We start from the raw sequence: 17,243 nt of genomic DNA, 5'->3' as shown, positions 1-17,243 counted from the left end.
AAAAGTATTGAATTATGGAAGATGCGACTTGTCCAAAGAATTACATGGCAAGATTACATTACAAGAACAGTTATTAAAAAAACAGCATGCAAACTTTACCTCACACTGCAAGTAAAAAGAAGCACTAGTCAAGCCAGTAAGGAAGGCTAACCATTTCTTAACCTTTTCCCAGAATCATAAGTTTTTGGGAATCCTATAGAAAAGAAGCTAGGAGTAAGCTCTCAACCCATACCAATGCACGTTCTCCTGTTTGGTCCCAACTGAAGGCCACCTGATGGACAAAGACATTGCACCTCCCCTTTGACCTCTTCACATCCGTATTGGCAATTTGCCATGGCACATGTTGTAGAACCTGAAAACGGTATTTAAAATAGCAAAAAGAGCAAAATTTCAGGCTGGAATGATACAGTTTATGTTAAATCTGTATGAACACAGAAAATTAATCAGAACAAAAAAATACCCACATTTATCGTAAATGAAGCCGTTTATACAGTAACACCTACAGAGACCTACATCATGGTAAATTTGATTCAAAAGGAGCAACAACATGCTCAAAATCTTTGCCTGAATAAAATAATGATACAGTTGGTTAAATAACGTAGCACTTCATCAGAGTACAAGCTCAAGCTGAGATCAAGTGAAAAGGGAGGCTACTTAACTTGAAAAAGAATAATCTCAAATAATTTACTACCTTTCCTTAAGGAAATAAAAGCTCTTTTGGAATTGGACTGTGGCAGATGAGTTGGGTTAATGAAGTGAAAGCTGGATGAACATTTTTTGCCTCCTTAGCTTCATCATCCATGAAGAATTATGACTTCTCTTCCATGGGAAACCTGATTTCTTCCTTGAAATTTGGTTTAATTCTGTGTCAGTGTTCATCAGGGTTCCATTACTTAATGTTTCTGTGTGCCAAAGCAAGCTTCAGGGTTCATAGCTACTCAGGCAGCTTTGTTATTGACACTGGGCACCACTCAGGCAGCTTTTTACTTGACCCTAGGCAACACTGCTGCTGAGAAATTCAGTCTTTTGTGCTGGCTTAAGCAAGGGATGGTGCACTGCACATTTGGTATAAATGCCGAGTTTCTTAAGTCAGGAAACAAATACTGACTGAAGACTGGCTTAAAACTAATGCAGGGGTTACAATAAGTTACAGTCTGGATCCAGTTTTCTGATTTGGTTCTGAACCATGGCTGCAGCAAGTGTTTGCGCTCAGTGATGTGAGTAAGGGATAGATAGGACAAACCTGCTGCTGGGCTCAAAAGATTGTTTCTTTTGACTGTAGTTCTGGCTTCTGCCAGCCTCAGCTGTCCTTAAGATGGCAGCCTACTGAAAACTGCTCATTGTATGGTGTCAGCACATACATAAATTATCTTGGATGAAATGGAAGGAATATATATCCCTTTCTCAGGGATCTCAGGGCCCCACAGCTGTTGTTGGCCAGTGATACACACCATGCTTAGTAATGCAGAGGTACAAACCTTAGCTATCATTCAGAGAAGAGAAATCTTGGACTCCAGGTACCTTTTGCAGCCATTTCAGTCTCTCTGCCATAAGAGAGTGCAGGAGCTGGGCTTTCCTACCTGTCCCAGAGCTGCAGACCCTGCACTCCTGTAAAAGTTTGCCAAGGCTGGATATTTTCCCAGTTATCCCAAGGCTGACAGCAAACTTGCCAGATGGACACCCTGCCTGGTGAATGGTTGTCTCCAAAGTTTGGAGATCAAAGTCTTTCAGAGTTTATGGTTTTCTGGCTGTGCTACACGCTATACAGCTAAGTCCATTGGTTTAGGACAGACCTCTCAAGCAGACTGTTCCACTGCTGAGGCCACCTAGCTTCCTTGTCCAACTGATGCATCTGCTCCTGTCCAGCAGACTCCATAAAGGGCTGTCACCATGTTACCTTGGGTTTTGTGACATTCAAAGTCAAAATACTTGTTTGGAAAAGATCAGCTGAATAAAAAAAACCCAGTAGTTTCTACAAACAAAACAGTGGCAATGAAAAATAAGATGCTTCGTCAGGTCTGAAAAATCAGGTTGACTAAGAAAGTGGAACATTCTCCATTACATGCTGGCTTAAAGACAAAGAAAATAGTCAGAAATATCGCTTAGATAGCCTTAGCTTAATGAACAAATGTTTGCAAGAAGCTGGTGGCAACTGGGGAAAGCATACAAATAACACAAATAAAATAGTCAGCAAGCATAGAACAGTAAAGCAAGCAACAATAGCATGAAATTCTCCATGGTAAAAAGTATTCTATATTGGTGCTTTGCTTGGATAGAAGCATTCATCTTTATTCAACAATGAAGTGGCAGCACTATGCACTAGGGTTCTACCAGCTGTCCTTCCTCTGAAGCAACACTACCAAAGATTTTTAATTCCAACGGGTCAAAAAACCTCTGAATACCAAAATATAAGTATGACCTACTTTATTTTATCCAGGTACTGACAAGTAGAAAGCTTCTTTCAGCTGCTGATAGTACAAGAGTACTGAGGCAAAGACCCTATCCTGAATAAGCAAAAACCATTCATCACAAGCAGAAGATCTGCTGGAATCAGATGTGATTACATGATTTCGGTGTGTCTGTCCTATCAGCTCTATTACTTACTTGCACACGTGCCATCCAGCATAAGCATGTACCCGTTAAGACAATAGCACTTGTAGCTGCCATGTGTGTTCATACATCTGTGCTCACAGGGACGTGGTTTCAGTCCACATTCATTCAGATCTGCAGAAGTCATTGGAATGAAGTGAGTGCTGGGTTTGTACAAATATATTCATACATATAGATGGATAATATTGCCTAATGCCTCAAATTCCCCACAGTAAAATTGCCTGGATTGAAATTGAGCCAGAACCTTGCAAGATGAGAGTTTAGCAACCATCTGTCTGAAAGGCTGCTAGCAAAAGTAACAGACACAGACTTTTACACCTGAAAAACTAATGCAAACTCTGGCCACATCTGGCAGCTTGTTAGGTAGAGGTAAAAAAATTGCAGTTAGTTTTTCTTTTCTGGGAGTTACTCTTCTGGATTTCTCTGATTCTAGCTGGAGATTTTAATCCTCCAGTTGACCTCTGTACTAAAAAGGCAAAACCGTGAGACTAAGAACAGCAAATCAGCTTGAAATAAAGTTAAACAAAGCTTTTTTTTTTTTCCTGAGCTACACATAGGCACCAAGGTTATCAGTGGCAGAAATGAACTAAAGTCACATACTTCTTATCATAAATTGTAAGAATAAAAGGACAAATCTCAAAAATCTCAAAATCCTGACAATAAAAGCATCCTAAATCCTTCTCAAAAACCAGGATTTGAAAGGCTTTTCAAAAACTAAAATAATTTCAAATTCCCCATTGCTATTCTTCACAGGGGGAAAACTAGTGCTCTAAAACATTACATTTGCATAGTTTATGCAGAGCAGTGCTGACAGTGGTACTGATCCTACGGCAAGGGGATAATATCTGTGCTTGTGACTTCTGTGAACAGACACCTCTAACTCCTACATTTTGAAACCTGATTAGTAAACACAGATAAAACTCATAAACAAAACACACAAGAACACACAGCCCATTCAACATATGACCAATGATATAATTCTCCAAACGCAATTCTTCGACCATGCACTGAGCTTGTGTAGCTTCACTTCTAATGGAATAAGTATCTGTTTTCATGTCTATGCACACGCAGACCACAGAAAAACTCCAAACCATTCAAAGCAGAAACTTTGACAGGGGTTATATGTGTGCAGGAGTGTTTGTTATGGCTCAGTCCAAGGAAGAAAGAGGGCTGCATTTTATTATTTAAACATAGAGTCTGTTTTAAAAAGGACAACCTATCAGCTTGCAAATCACATTGGATTTTTGTGCTACTGTGGCTCCACTAAATCAAGAGTCTCTTAACAAAGAAACTAGAGAGCAAACTAGGGAACAAAAGATATTCCACTTAGATCACACATTTTCAAAAGTGTAGCTGCACCTATCTTGCACAATGCACAGTAATGCACAGATAGCATACACAGACCTAAAAGAGAACCTATGGAGATAAGGCAAATTTAGCTCAGACTTTGTGGCAGACTAATACAATCCCCTTATCTCTGTTATTTTAATTAGTTCATATTGAGCTTGTTCAGCAAGGCATTCTGCTGTAAGGACAGACCAAGGCTACATTGGCCCGTAAATTAAAAGTGGCTCTGAGCATTCCTGGCTTTTGGAACATGTCCACCCAGACAGCCACACTACTGAAACAACTCTGGGATATTTCTGGCCTGTGCCAGTCATCATGCTTCATGCCATGCTTCAGAAGGTAGAACAGCCCAAGGAGACAAAAGGTCTGTGTGGTGCTTTCACCAGGCCTCAAACTCTGAATCTACTGCAAACATGCAGAACCAACCTGCTTGCCTACAGAGATCATATGAAGTGCAGACAGAGTTACTGCACAGAAAATATCTGAAAGTTGGTGGCTTCTCTGTTGCTTCTCGGTAACATTTAAGCTGCCAAATAATTTCTGTGGTTAAACTTCTGCGTTTAGAGGCTGAAGTTGTAAGTGATATCTACATATCGATTTTACTCAACCACATCTGTTGCTTCACTTTCTCCTCTAGTGGTACTGAGGAACTGACTTATTTCCCTGTGAGTGACATCAAAAGTGCAAAAGACAGTTTTCCAAAATGCTTAACAGTATAGCTTTATAGTGCATTGCTGGAAAGACATTGTTTAATAAATGGGCTGGTTTGACTAGAAAAAATGTGAATGTGTTTAGCATGCTAATGCAACATTTCAAAGAAAAGGCTGCAGGTAAATTGGAAGGTAGCAAGGATAGACTCCTCCGTTTGTGTAGCCTTTATGTCATGCTTCCTTCACAGCACATGCAGCTCGCTCATCTGCACTGCACTAGGACGGCCCTTCTCCAGGCACAGCGACCTGCTCCTTTCATCCGATCCAATTTGGAAAAGGAAAAAAAAAGCTGAATTCTCACCAATGTGTTCGCTGAAACACTTCCATGACTAATTGCAAGCTTACAGAGGGAAAGTGGTACATTCAAAGTTTCTGAATGTGCAATTGTAAAGACTCCAAATTCTGGTTCTCAGAAATACTAATCATCATATGCAAACAGATGGCATTGCCCCAGGCAGCTTGAGAAATCACGTATCTAGCATAAAATTGCATGTCCTTCTTATGACAAGTTTAGTTAAATAAGTAACATGGGTTGATAGTATATAGTAGATAGTAAGTGAGTAGGTTCCAGGTTTGACTTCCCTCTCTTCTAGTAGTTTCCTATATAATCTCTCAATGCTTTAATCCTCTGATTATAAATACGACAGTTTGTTGTTGTCATCAGCCTGCAGGAAATACATGCCTGCAGGCTGAAACTTCTATGTGCTGAAGGAGGGATGCTCAGAAGTTTCCTGAGATGTCAGAGATGCAAGAGCTTTAAACTAAGCATTTCTATGTAAAAAAAAAAATGCCTTAGTTTAGTATTTTAGAAGATGACACAATCCATAGCACAAGGTAAGGAGACAGAACATCAACAGCCTGCTTTCTGGAGTAATATCCCCATGTGCACAAACCTTGATTACAGGTTTTCCCAGCAAATCCAGGGAAACATTTGCATTTGTTTGGTCCCGTGCACTCTCCATACTTGCAGCCATGTCCACAGATAGCTGGCGGAGTCAGGCAGAGAAAGGAAAGAGAAAAAGAAAAGGTTATAAACACTCTATTTAGAGAACTTTTGCCTTGTTTAGTCACCTAAAAACTTGTTGCACAAGTTCAACACCCTCCATACCTCTCTCCCTCTAGTTTAAGCTTGGTATCTACTGATCAGCACTTTACTTCCGTTTGAGAAAACTGACACTATTACATGAGTGTGTGCTTTTCCAGGTTTTTAAAGACCTGGAAAAGAAGGGACTCCTTCTAGCTCTCTCCCTTATGCTTTTTCTGTCATGCTGATAATTCACATTTAGTTTTGTACTCTTGCCTTGTTCCTATTTTTAAGAAGCCCATGTGAGAACCACCTAGTCAGTAACTTGACTTGCTACGCCTGGCATCTGGAATAGGAAAGGCAACAGCATTCTCCAGCAGCCAAAGGAGACACATTACCCTACAGCAGCTCTCCAGCCCTGGATCTCCTCAGTTACATCTAAGAAACATGTCCATCTCACGGTGGAACACCCAGAGGTACATCTGTTAAACGATCAAGCAACTGTTCTTAACATACATCCCAGTAAGTACAATTGCATCAGGTTTACAATTATTTGAGAGGGCTATGCTTAGCCTGGATGCATTAAAAAGTTTAAATTTTCTAACTCTCAGCCATCTGGATCATTAGTCAGAAATTAAATGCTGACTTTGGCAAGGCTTAAGGCTCCTGAAGTCAACGCGATTGTCAACATAAGGTTTATTTATGAAAAGCAAACTAAACATGAATTTAAACTGGGACTAGCTCTGGGAAAACAGTGAAAGAGTATGCAACAGGATGCGTATTTCACTACCTCAAGCTATAGGAAACACAAACATCACACTGTTAGTTACTATATAGTTAAAATTCATAATTAGAATTCAAACTTCCAAACTCAGGTATCTTCCCTGTATTTAAAAATGCATTCAAATGTACTGATCCATTAACTCTGCAGATTAAGATATTTTTCAACACTACCTCTATCCCTGAATGCAAGACCAGTTGAGTATTGGCACTGGGGCTGAGAATACTGCTACATCTGGATTTACAATGCAGAACTACATTACAGCTGGCCTAAAGTAATCTGCCAAAGAAGAATGTAACATCTGAAAAAGATCCCTACAACACGTATTTGTTGATTTTGTTGTGTTTTGCCCAAGTACAGCTAAGGAGAGATTCTGCATCACCTTCTCCTTGGGCTCTGTAGACCTTTGACAAATTAGAAATGTCTTAAGAGTCACCAACTCTTCATTAGCCAATGATCAACAGACCATAATGTTGGCCAGCTACTCACGCTCAAGTCAGGTGCACTTATTGCTTGTTTTTTATTTATATTTTTAAAGAATTAAAACCTCCTCATTCTCAGAGGCTGTGTACTCTGAAGAGAAAAGATACCAATTGATAGAAAATCATGTTAGAGGTCCATATGTAATGGTAGAAAAGTGCATTTTTGACACTTAATTAACAGCTGTAACAGTACAGGCATGGAGTAGGGCTGTGCAGGAGGTTAGAACAGATGGTCCCTTCTGGACCTAAGTATTTTTGAATATATATTTCATGTCTTGGTGTCATTTACCCAAAGCTCTCTTGTTTGAGGAGATGGCCTCACAAACATGTTTTATTTGCTCTCTCACTGACTTAAGAGATTTCACTCCTTAGAAGGTTTCTTTCTGTAACCTCTGACAAACACAAAGGAAATCCCTCTGTTAACACCAAGTATACATCCATGGAGAGGAAACAAGCATAAAGTGTTAAGGTTACCTTCGCAGTGGCCCTTGTTGTTCTTTTTCCAGCCATAACAGCAATCCAACCTAGAACCATAGCGACACACCCCAGGCTGGCTCACAGCTACCAGCTGCCCACGAGCTCTCGAGCTGTGTAAGGAAGGATAAACACTGGCTCCAGCAGGCAAATGCATTTTAATCCATTGCTGCCTATACTACTCTGTACATTTCCCTTATCTTTTATCTACTGTCTGGCATTTTCACTTTACCAAACCTAGGGCAGTGTTCCTAGTCAGGAATGCAAAGTTGCATTTGGTTGCAGAAACTGTGGAAATGAGAATGTTTTACCTGGAATAAGTTAACTGTGCAACTTAAATCTTTTCTAATGAGAAACATGGCAAAGGCAAAAAAACACAGCCCTGCTAGAATTAGTCATTTTAACATGCATGAAGTTAATGAGGCTGCTCCAGTTTGTATCATGTGAAGAATCTGGATCAAATATATGATGATGTTTTGACATGGCTATTGCTTTGGACAATGAAGTACCGATTCTATGGAAAAGCAGCTTTCTGAACATCATCCATCCCCCTAAAAGCTAGTGAATTGCAGGCTCACAGCCACTGTATAAGTGCAAATTGATTGCCTAAGTGCAAACAGTCCCAGGCATTCTGGCCACACGGGATTCCCTGACCATATAAATTAACATTAATTTAATTTGCCAATAAGCCCTGGGGGTTCAAAGTCAAATGCAGACCAACAGCTGCAAGAATTGGAAAACGTGCAGTGTTAGTTGCCAACATTATAAATCTGATGGAAATTCCTAACTGTGTAAGTCTTCTAGACATACTCTATGCTGCAATGGGTGCTGTGACTCCACTTCTCTTTTCCTTATCCTTGCTGTTACTTAAGTTCTGCATCATCACATGCCTGTTCCTGTTACAAACTTCTTTTTTTATCCAAAATTCTCCATCCCCGTTGCTTTTTCCAGGCCATAACTTAAAATACATTTTCTTCAAAGAGTCCAAATTGTTGTTTCTGACAGACAAAATACTGTATCTGTGACACAGCAACAAATATCCCCACGGTGGGAGAGTGGGGGGGGAAGGAAAAATCCACCAGGACAGGAATTTCTGCATTTTTCAGTCTGATGCACAATAAAGGTACTGCTTTATCACCTACAGCAGTGCTTTGCACATATCCTCCTGTGCTTATCTACAATGGTCACACTTGTATTGGAACAGTTACTGCAAACAGTTACTAAGGCAAACTAGTAAAACAAATATATGCATACATATCAGAGATAAAAGATGTTACTTCATTGATTTTTGCATAGCAGCACATTTGGAAAGAGAAAGGAATTCAGAGGAAATGCATAGCTTATGTACCTAAGATACTCTGAATGAAGACATAGTTCTCATGTCACTGGGCAAGTAAAAAGACTTAAGTTTTGGAAGATGGTCTTTGAAGTCACCTAGCCTTCGCTGTCCCATCAGTGATGCAGTTTACAGGAGTACACATAACCATCCTCAGACAGGAGAGAAAGTGTATTGAACAGCTATGACTCCTGCACGTGCATCTATTAGAAATCAGCATCCTGCCTCTGGATTTATAGACATTTAAAAATGCCTTTTTCTATTTTGTTCATCCAAATGCTGCTGGCTTACATCATTTGTAAATATACAAGCTAAAGAATATATGTTCTGCTTGCACACTAGAAAGTGCCCTTGAATTCACCTGGAGAGTAAGTGTCTATTCTGCTCACATCCCAGAAAATTCCCTTGAGTGCAGCTGGAAGGTGCTATGACTCACTCTACAAGGTTAAAATGCCTAAAGCCTAGAGGAACCAAGATCTTGTTACTTTCCAAAAGGTGCTCATTTTAACAGGAAGACAAACTCATTCCATAACATTTTGTTTAATAACTCACTTCAAAGTCAAATAATGAAAGTGTCTTTATGAAGTGCATTGTATCTCACAGGATTTCAGTAAAAACTTGTCCTAAAACTGGGAAACGTTCCATAAAACTGAAAATAAAATGAATGTAACTGAACTTTATAGATGCTGCCCTGGACAAGGTCTTTCAATTGTTCTGACTTCCATAACAAGCACCAAGTCAAAGCCTGTCTTTGGCAGTGGGAAAGGTTAACTAGATCACTGAGAGCTCATCTAGATTCCAAAATCTGGGAGAAAAATCCTTTTTTTTTTTTTCCAGGTTCCGTCTTAGAACCACCAGCTCAGCTATTGCTGTCAAGAGTTCAGCATTCTGTGCCAAATAAATAAATTTAGAAAATGGTGATCCTTTCAGGCAGACAGATCTTTCCTGGGAACATGTCACATAGACCCACCTGGAAGCTGGGGGAGAAGTAATGCAGACCAGAGGCACAGAACACTTCTGATCCCTCCCTTATATGATATTCATGCAGGTAGAGGGAGTACCTAGAGGCCTGACTGAGATTTGATGTGTTTGGCACTCTCTCCTCAGTTTGCAAAAAAATACATGGCCCTGAAGAACCTGTAGCCTAAATATGTGACTGAAGAAGAAAGTCAAGAGAAGGTAGACTGTACAGGTCAATGGCAAGAGCAATCTCTGCATTTCTAGTGAACAACTCCATCACTGGTGTTAAAGGTATCAAGTGGCATCCAGGGTGCCCAGGCAGCAGAGAAGTAACTGATTTCATGTGACACTGACACCACTGACACCAGTAGGATACCATTTAGCAGAGCACATTGAATAGGAAGAACGTCTACAAGAAGCCAGGGTCTCCTTAGCTGAGGTGAATGAAAGAAAGAGCTGGCCATATTTACTATCACAAGATCACTGTGAGTCACTAGGACCGTTATAAAATAGGTGAGACTCTCAAATGTTTCAGTCAAAATTCCAGGAAAGTTTTACTGCTGCCATATCAAGTTGTATTGTGTGTAGTTCTTAACATCCACCCTGAAGAAATCTGAATTATCTACATTATATATGATGATAAAAGCTATGACAAATGAAAAATATGTTTTAGAGAGAGAAGAACTTGGCTTTGGCTGAACAAACCAAAAGCTGAGAGGGGATATTGCTTCACTACTACACGTCAAGCAACTCCAAAAAATAGAGACGACCTTCTTGAGAGAAAGACCAATTTATATCCATTTGCTATTGGAACCATAGAACTGTTTGATTGAAAAAGACCTTTCAGATAATCAAGTCTGACCACTAATCTCTTGTGCTACTGTCCATTAAGGGGGAGGGATATATAAGAGTATGAACATAGTCACAAGAGGAATAAGGGTATTGAAGAGCAAAGAATCAGGAGAAGAACTACCTAATCTTAAAATACATAGTCTCTTTCACAAACTCAAATAGATCAAATGTGGCATGTAATGATACAAATGTAGTATCAACAAAGTTACGTCCATGACAAGAAAATTGTTCCTCTCTGGAGCGATACAACATTATGAGTTCTCTCCCAAAAGAAGTCATGCTAATTCAGAGTAAAGCATTCAGATGTGGGACAGGACCAGATAAGTATGTAACACTGCATCTCCAGTGGCATGACCAGTAGACAAAACAAACTGGGTGCACGACGTCAGAACAAACCTTAAACTACTATGCAGTACCCTTGACTTCTTGCAGTGATTTACTCAACTTGATATTAAAAAAAAAGCATTTACAATAAAATGTGTTCAGAAAGTAGACAATCTCCACTGATAATTGGCTACAAAGATCTTTCAGCAGAGCCAGGTTCACTGATAGGGTAGGCCTGATATCCCCAACTGCTTAAATACAGATACAACTGCAAATGAAAATATTACAAGTACAATAATGGGTAAAAGAAGTGGAATAAAGCACACCTGAGTGCTGGGACTTGCTTGTCCAACAGACTCTCCCTGCATCCCCTATTCCCCTTTTTTGGTGTTTCATTCAATAAAATAAGAAACCAAGTTTTACATTGCACCATTTTCTCAAAATCATTTTACGACTTAGGCCAAATCCAAGCTACTAAAAACGTTTGTATACCAGTGGGCAGTTAAAAAATTCCAAAAAATATAACTCAGCTGGTAGTTGTGCTGGACTGTAATTCTCACTAGCAGCCATTCTACCAGTAATGGCTAAAAGAAGTAAAAAATCCTAACGGTGTAAAAAGCTACTTGCAGTGTTCATCTGACCACTGACCATGAGCAGTGTAAGCCCTGCCTGAACTTAGTGATGTGACAGTAGCAGCTGCAGAGTATTAACAAGCAAGTCTTCAAAAGCCTGATTTAGCCAGGTACAGATAAGAAGATCGGGTATGGTTTGAGTTAATACAGTTGCTTATTTTCAGGTCCTATTAATATTTCTGTCTTTTATGCAAATTTTCTCTGGAAAGAAACATCTATATAGGAACTTTTACTTTCTTTCTTTTTTTTTTTCTTTTCCTTTTTCTTCGAGGCACAGCTGCTGAATAGATTTAGTGCACTGTTTCCATAAGATCTCTATAGGACACTTTTGGTCAGCTCTTGCACACACAACAGCTGCCTGTTTCTGGGGGAAGGTCTCAGTTATATTATTAGCAGCTTCCTATCCCTTTATTTTCCTCTGAAAGAAAATTCTAGATGTTGTTGCTAGCAAAAAACAACTAGCACCAAACTTACAATTTTGATCAGTTGGCATATTTAGAAGGACAAAGATTGTCAAATGAAGTCATGGGGTTTATTTGCTGTGTTGGTTGTTTGGGGTTTTTTGGTTTGTTTTGTTTGTTTTTACAGAAGTTTATTTGAAAGGTGACTTTCTTCTATAAAAAAGTTCACCTATAGTCATATTAAACAAAACCAAAACAGTATCACCTATTATCTTTTAATAACTGTGTCTTAGATATCCCTTCAGCCACTTTCACACACTCAGCATGATGACAGTCTTGCTTCATTGCAAGTCCTTCCCAAAGCAACAAATGCAGTTTAGCTTGAGATTGCAGAAGTTCTTTTTTAAGGCTTCATGTGCCCAACAAACTCCTTAAGGCAAATGCTCAGAGCAGAAAAGTCCAGGTATGAAAGTTACACTTCTAAGAAAGATAAATAACCATAATTAATTCAGTCTTCCAAAATTGATTCCACTTTTTATTATGTCCTGTTCCTTCTTCCTAGCTATTCAGAGCAGATAGGATTTCTTTATCCTCTTAAATTAGAATCCCTTGTCATCCAAGACTTCCACCAAGACGTTTGAAAATCTCTTCTTTCTCCTTCTTTCCAAAAGAAAAGGCAGAGAGACTATCTTGGTAGAAATGAGAGATGCCACTGCCATCATCCAGTATCAATTTAGATAACACAGGCATTAGAGCAACCAGTCTTGTAGGTTGTATGTTTCCCACCTTAATGTTAATAACATTAGTTTTATTGAAGACATCACTCTTGGTTTCATCTAACTCCAGGACATAATTTCTTATGGAACAAGATAATGCTCTTATTTTGTGGGTTTTTTCCACACCTTTCAAAGTGTCTGGAATGCAAACACACAACAGCAAGAATAACTAACACGAACAGGTTTTGAGTTCATAAACTTCCAGCTCCTGAGGAGCTGACCACTTGATGGCCCTGCGTGTGCCAGAACAGCACATTGCCACTTGTTTATCGCAAACGCTCCCACTCACAAATCTGATACTAAACAAACAAACCATGCCACATCTTGAAGGCTTCATCTCCATCTGTTGTCAATTCTTTTTTCACTAGCTACTCCTTTGCAGCTGCACTTATGGCCTTTCTAGAGAACTGGGAGGGGGAACACTATCTGGAGTAAATGGCTTTATTCATCCTCTCTCAAAATCTCATTCGTTTTCTAGCGTGCACCTACCTCTGCAGAATATAACAACTGATGTTGAACAGTGGCTGATTTTGAAGGCTCTGTTTATGCCAGCAAACCAAAGACTAGAAGAGCTCACACCTTCCCATAAGTGGTGCGGCTGTCCTCGTTGTTTGTCTTCATGGGTTCAACTGACGTTATCCTTTTCCCCAGAGCTGAGAAGCCGGGCGGTTTCGGCTCAGTTACTTGACGGGAAGCGGCATGGGGGTTGGTGGAAAAGCCTGAGCCTCTTCGCTCGTAGCACCGCGGAGCCGGGGCGCGGCCGCCGCCAGGAACAGCCCCACGGACACGGCGGCGGGAGGGCTCTCGCCGAAACCCGCACCCCCTGCCCGGCCACCCGCGGAACCGCTAGCCTAGGAGCGAGACCCAGCCCCGGTCGGACCTCACACAGGACCTCCCGACCACCTCCCTGTCCCGCCGTCCGCGCTCACCTGCCCAAAGCGGCCAGCCCGGCGGCGAAGAGGGCGGCGAGCACGGCACTCTGGGGCGCCGGCACCATCGCACGGCAGCGGGGAGGCGGCCCCGGCCCCACGGCTGTGAGGCGAGACGGCAGCGAGGGAGAAGGCGAACGCGGGCGGGTGGGCGGTAGGACCGGGCTGTATAACCTGGTGGGGCGGAGCGCGGCGGATCCCACACGCCCCGGGCCGGGGCGGGCAGCGAGGTCCCGCGGGGCGAGCGCGCTCGGGCGCGGCGGGGAGCGCCAGGTATCGCTCAAGGCGGGAGGAGGGCAGGCTGGAGTCCAGGAGGCTGTGCCCCACGGGCATGGAGCCACGGCGGTGTCCCCCCACGGAAAGCCGTGTCCGCCCGCCGGCAGGCAGTACTCAGGCACAGCCCCACATCAGCCGTGACTGTGGGCTAATCCCGGGCAGTAGCCGGCTCTGTCTGGCGGCTCTGCCTTCAGCATCCGCCCGGGCACCTCTGCGATGGTTCCCATCACAGGGAAATAACATCTGTACTGAACGATTTGTAGGTTTTGCCGTTCCGTTACCGGACGTTCCATGGCCAGACTTGTTCAGGCTGCTAAGGCAGCTCCTCCGTGGCTAATTTTTTTGTTAAGCTGCTTGTGCTAATTGGTGACGTTATTCTTCATAGCTAGTCCTTTGCTTTTGGTGTTGCAGCCACGGTATTTGAACTGCTGCACTCCGTATATGTCCTCCTGGGATAATGTTTGCATTTGTGAGGTGCTCGGTTTTGCATTGGTTTGGTTTGGTTTGGTTTGGTTTGTTGGTTTTGGATTTTTTTTTTTTTTTCCAAAATTATTTAAGAACTGTGTCTTTTGCAGCGATGGAGAAACTTGTTTAAGATGTAACTGATATTTTGGCAGCAAACTCAGAAGTTTTCAGTGTAGTTCTGGTCAGCCATGTCCAGTCTATGTCCATCCCTTGATGCCTTCCTCACACTAGAAAAGCACCTAACTGAAGGATGTCTTTTATTTTTATTCTTAATGCCAGTGCTCACACTAACCTACTTACTAAACACTTTTTGGCAATGAAGGATATTCTATCAAAAAGTATTGACTCTGCTCCCAGTTTCCAAATCCTACTATGAACAATTTCCCCAATCCCAAGCTGTGGACAGTTGTTGAAAGCAGCTCTGATGTACTGATGAGTATATGATAAGGACAGATAAAATCAACAGACATAGCATAGCACCTGTACAAAACAGGGTCTATTTTGTCAGATTTAGTGTTCTTATCAAAAGTATGTGGGTATTGGATTCATGGTTGAAGACATCTGGAATTAGACCAGGTTGTGTAAAGAGCAGCTGTTACAAAGGCCAAACTAATGGAAGATTACAACCTAAGCAATCACAAGGAAGCAGTAATTCACACGTAAAAATCTCAAGTGCTGACAACATATATGCAATGTAATATTCACAATCAATGAGTTGATTCAGAGAGCAGAAATATTTATAAAAGTAGTGTTGAAACAAACGTGAGTGTTTGGGAGAATTGTGACTTACAATGATAATACTGGAGCAAAAGTACCCACCACTACCACTGACTATCGTTATTTGCTGGGTAAATTTCTTATGAAATACTTAAAATAGCTATGATTGCAGCGATAAGGTATCTAACACAAAATAAAATAGGGAAAGCTTTTTTTACTCTTGACTATTTGCATTTGAATCACACCATCCACTCATTCATCTCATAGACCCTTGTGAGCGTGAGGTCAGTCCTGGAACATCACTGGGAGTTTGAAGGGACTAGTTTTCCTCTTTTTTTTTGACTGAAGGGGAAACTGAGGAATACATGACTTCTCCGAGGTCACCCAGGGAGTCTGTGGTAAACGCAGGAAAAGAAAACAGGTCTTCTGGCAAGGTCACTTTCAGTGGGTCACGCTGCTCAGTTCAGCAGATGTTGATAAGTGTGCCTCAGCCGATTAGGCTGGAATGGTTGACACAGTCAGTGCTGCTAGCTGCCTATAGTCCCCAGGGATTAATAGTGCTCCAGGAAGATGTTCGTACACTCTTATATTGGATTCAGTGTTTTAAGCACAAGCCTTTTGCCACTTTTTTCTTCTGTCATCTTGCCATGGGAATGGGAATGTCCAGGAAACCTGGGATAGCCACTGTTTTAGTTACTCCAGCTTAATCCTCTGCTGAGCAATATCAACACTCAAGAAAGGCATTTGAAGCAGTGGTGTCTATTTGGATTGATCTAAGATCTCTGCCAAAAAAGTTTTCCATGAGTTTCCACAATTCTTGTATCAAAGCTTTTTGAATAAGATAACTTCTCCAATGACCCTAAAACAATCATATGTTTTCATGTGTTGCCTGTCCTCTCTTGGTTTTGAGCCCGTGCTAAGCTGTCATCTGCTGCTAATTTCTTCAGACTCCTGAAACTACAGGTATCTCCCCCAAACAGGTTTAAGGTACCTTGTAGAGTGGAGCAGTACAAAGTTACAGCTACCAAAAGATGACAAGTTTAGTCCCAGGATTCAAATGATGTCTAATTGAAAAAACACATGTGCGGTGATGATTATGTTCTTTACAGGATGGTAAAGACACTTGTCATTTTTGTTTGGTTTGTTGGTTTTTGGTTTTTTTTTTCCTGGCTGATGGATACGAAAGCCATTGCTTGCATTGGTTTGCAGCTGTTCTGCTGTCTTTCTGAAATGCAGTAGTACCTTGAGATTCTCTAACTCTCAGATTTTTCTTCCTGTACGGGAGGAATACTCTTGCTTTCAGTTAAGCCAGTGCTGTGTAGAAAGCATTCCATTATTTTAGCCTGTATTCAAAGACACGTGGTTTTCATTACGCACATTTGACATGTATCATTTGATACTGAGTTTACTACTAAAATACTGATCAGTGTTCAAGACAAGTTTTATCAGTCAGAAATCAGTTCTAAATTACAGTCTGTTCTGATCTGTAATTATTTCCTCAAAAATCTTTCTTTCTTATAAAGAGTGACTTCTGGATAGATAATGAAATCCTTACCTGAAACCTTATCCTTCATTTAGAACAACAATTAGAGAAATAAAACCAATGGAGTTCATAGAGCATGTTTATATTTACTAAGATATTAATATTTACATTCTTTAGAGCTTCTAGCCTGCAAGATACTGAGCTTTCCCGAGACCTCCTGTCACAGTGTTTTGCTGTATGATTTCCAAGGTAAGAATTTTCAAGTCTTAGGACATGATCCATCCTTGAAAAGATAAAACAGAATGAAACAAGATAACAGCTATTCACATTTATCTTTTCAATTTGATTTTGCTTTAACCATCCAAAAAATTACACGTGTCTTTGCCGTGGAAGAGGTCAAGGATCCAACTGTAACCTCACCTGATTACTAGAGGAATGAAAATTGTGGGAAATCAGCCTGAGCTGCAGTGAGTAAACCATGATCTCCATTAGAGTTTAGCATGATGATTTGCCAATGGGAGATGCAGATTTATTGGAACAGTAGAGGAATTTCAGTCACACACCTGATATCCTCTCCTCTTCATTCATATTCCTTGGCCATCTATAGAATAAGTTTTTATTTTTGTTAATACTGCAGTGAATACATCAGTGAATCTGCATTGAT

At 40.9% G+C, this 17,243-nt stretch overlaps 1 protein-coding gene and 1 long non-coding RNA gene across 3 annotated transcripts in view; one reads left to right on the top strand and one right to left on the bottom strand.

The window, feature by feature from the left end:
* EGFL6 (EGF like domain multiple 6) overlaps window positions 1-14,059 on the bottom strand; it is a 43,201-nt gene extending 29,142 nt beyond the window's left edge. For both annotated transcript variants that reach the window (XR_009818032.1, XM_061988554.1), the window contains exons 1-5: window positions 13,639-14,059; window positions 7,429-7,541; window positions 5,561-5,653; window positions 2,605-2,724; window positions 233-352 (exon numbers count right to left, since the gene is read on the bottom strand). Coding sequence is in view for 1 of the 2 variants with exons in the window: in XM_061988554.1 (XP_061844538.1) it covers window positions 233-352; window positions 2,605-2,724; window positions 5,561-5,653; window positions 7,429-7,541; window positions 13,639-13,706 (514 nt within the window). In the remaining variant the exon portion in view is untranslated. The remainder of the gene's footprint in view (window positions 1-232; window positions 353-2,604; window positions 2,725-5,560; window positions 5,654-7,428; window positions 7,542-13,638) is intronic.
* Window positions 14,060-16,755: 2,696 nt separating this feature from the next.
* The window catches only part of LOC133624669 (uncharacterized), a 36,561-nt gene continuing 36,073 nt past the window's right edge, over window positions 16,756-17,243 (top strand). Inside the window, exon 1 of the long non-coding RNA XR_009818033.1 lies at window positions 16,756-16,828. This is a non-coding gene — a long non-coding RNA (uncharacterized LOC133624669). The remainder of the gene's footprint in view (window positions 16,829-17,243) is intronic.

This window comes from Colius striatus, chromosome 1 (assembly GCF_028858725.1).
Source record: "Colius striatus isolate bColStr4 chromosome 1, bColStr4.1.hap1, whole genome shotgun sequence".
Taxonomy (NCBI): Eukaryota; Metazoa; Chordata; class Aves; order Coliiformes; family Coliidae; genus Colius; species Colius striatus.
This window is presented reverse-complemented; position numbering and strand designations above follow the sequence as displayed.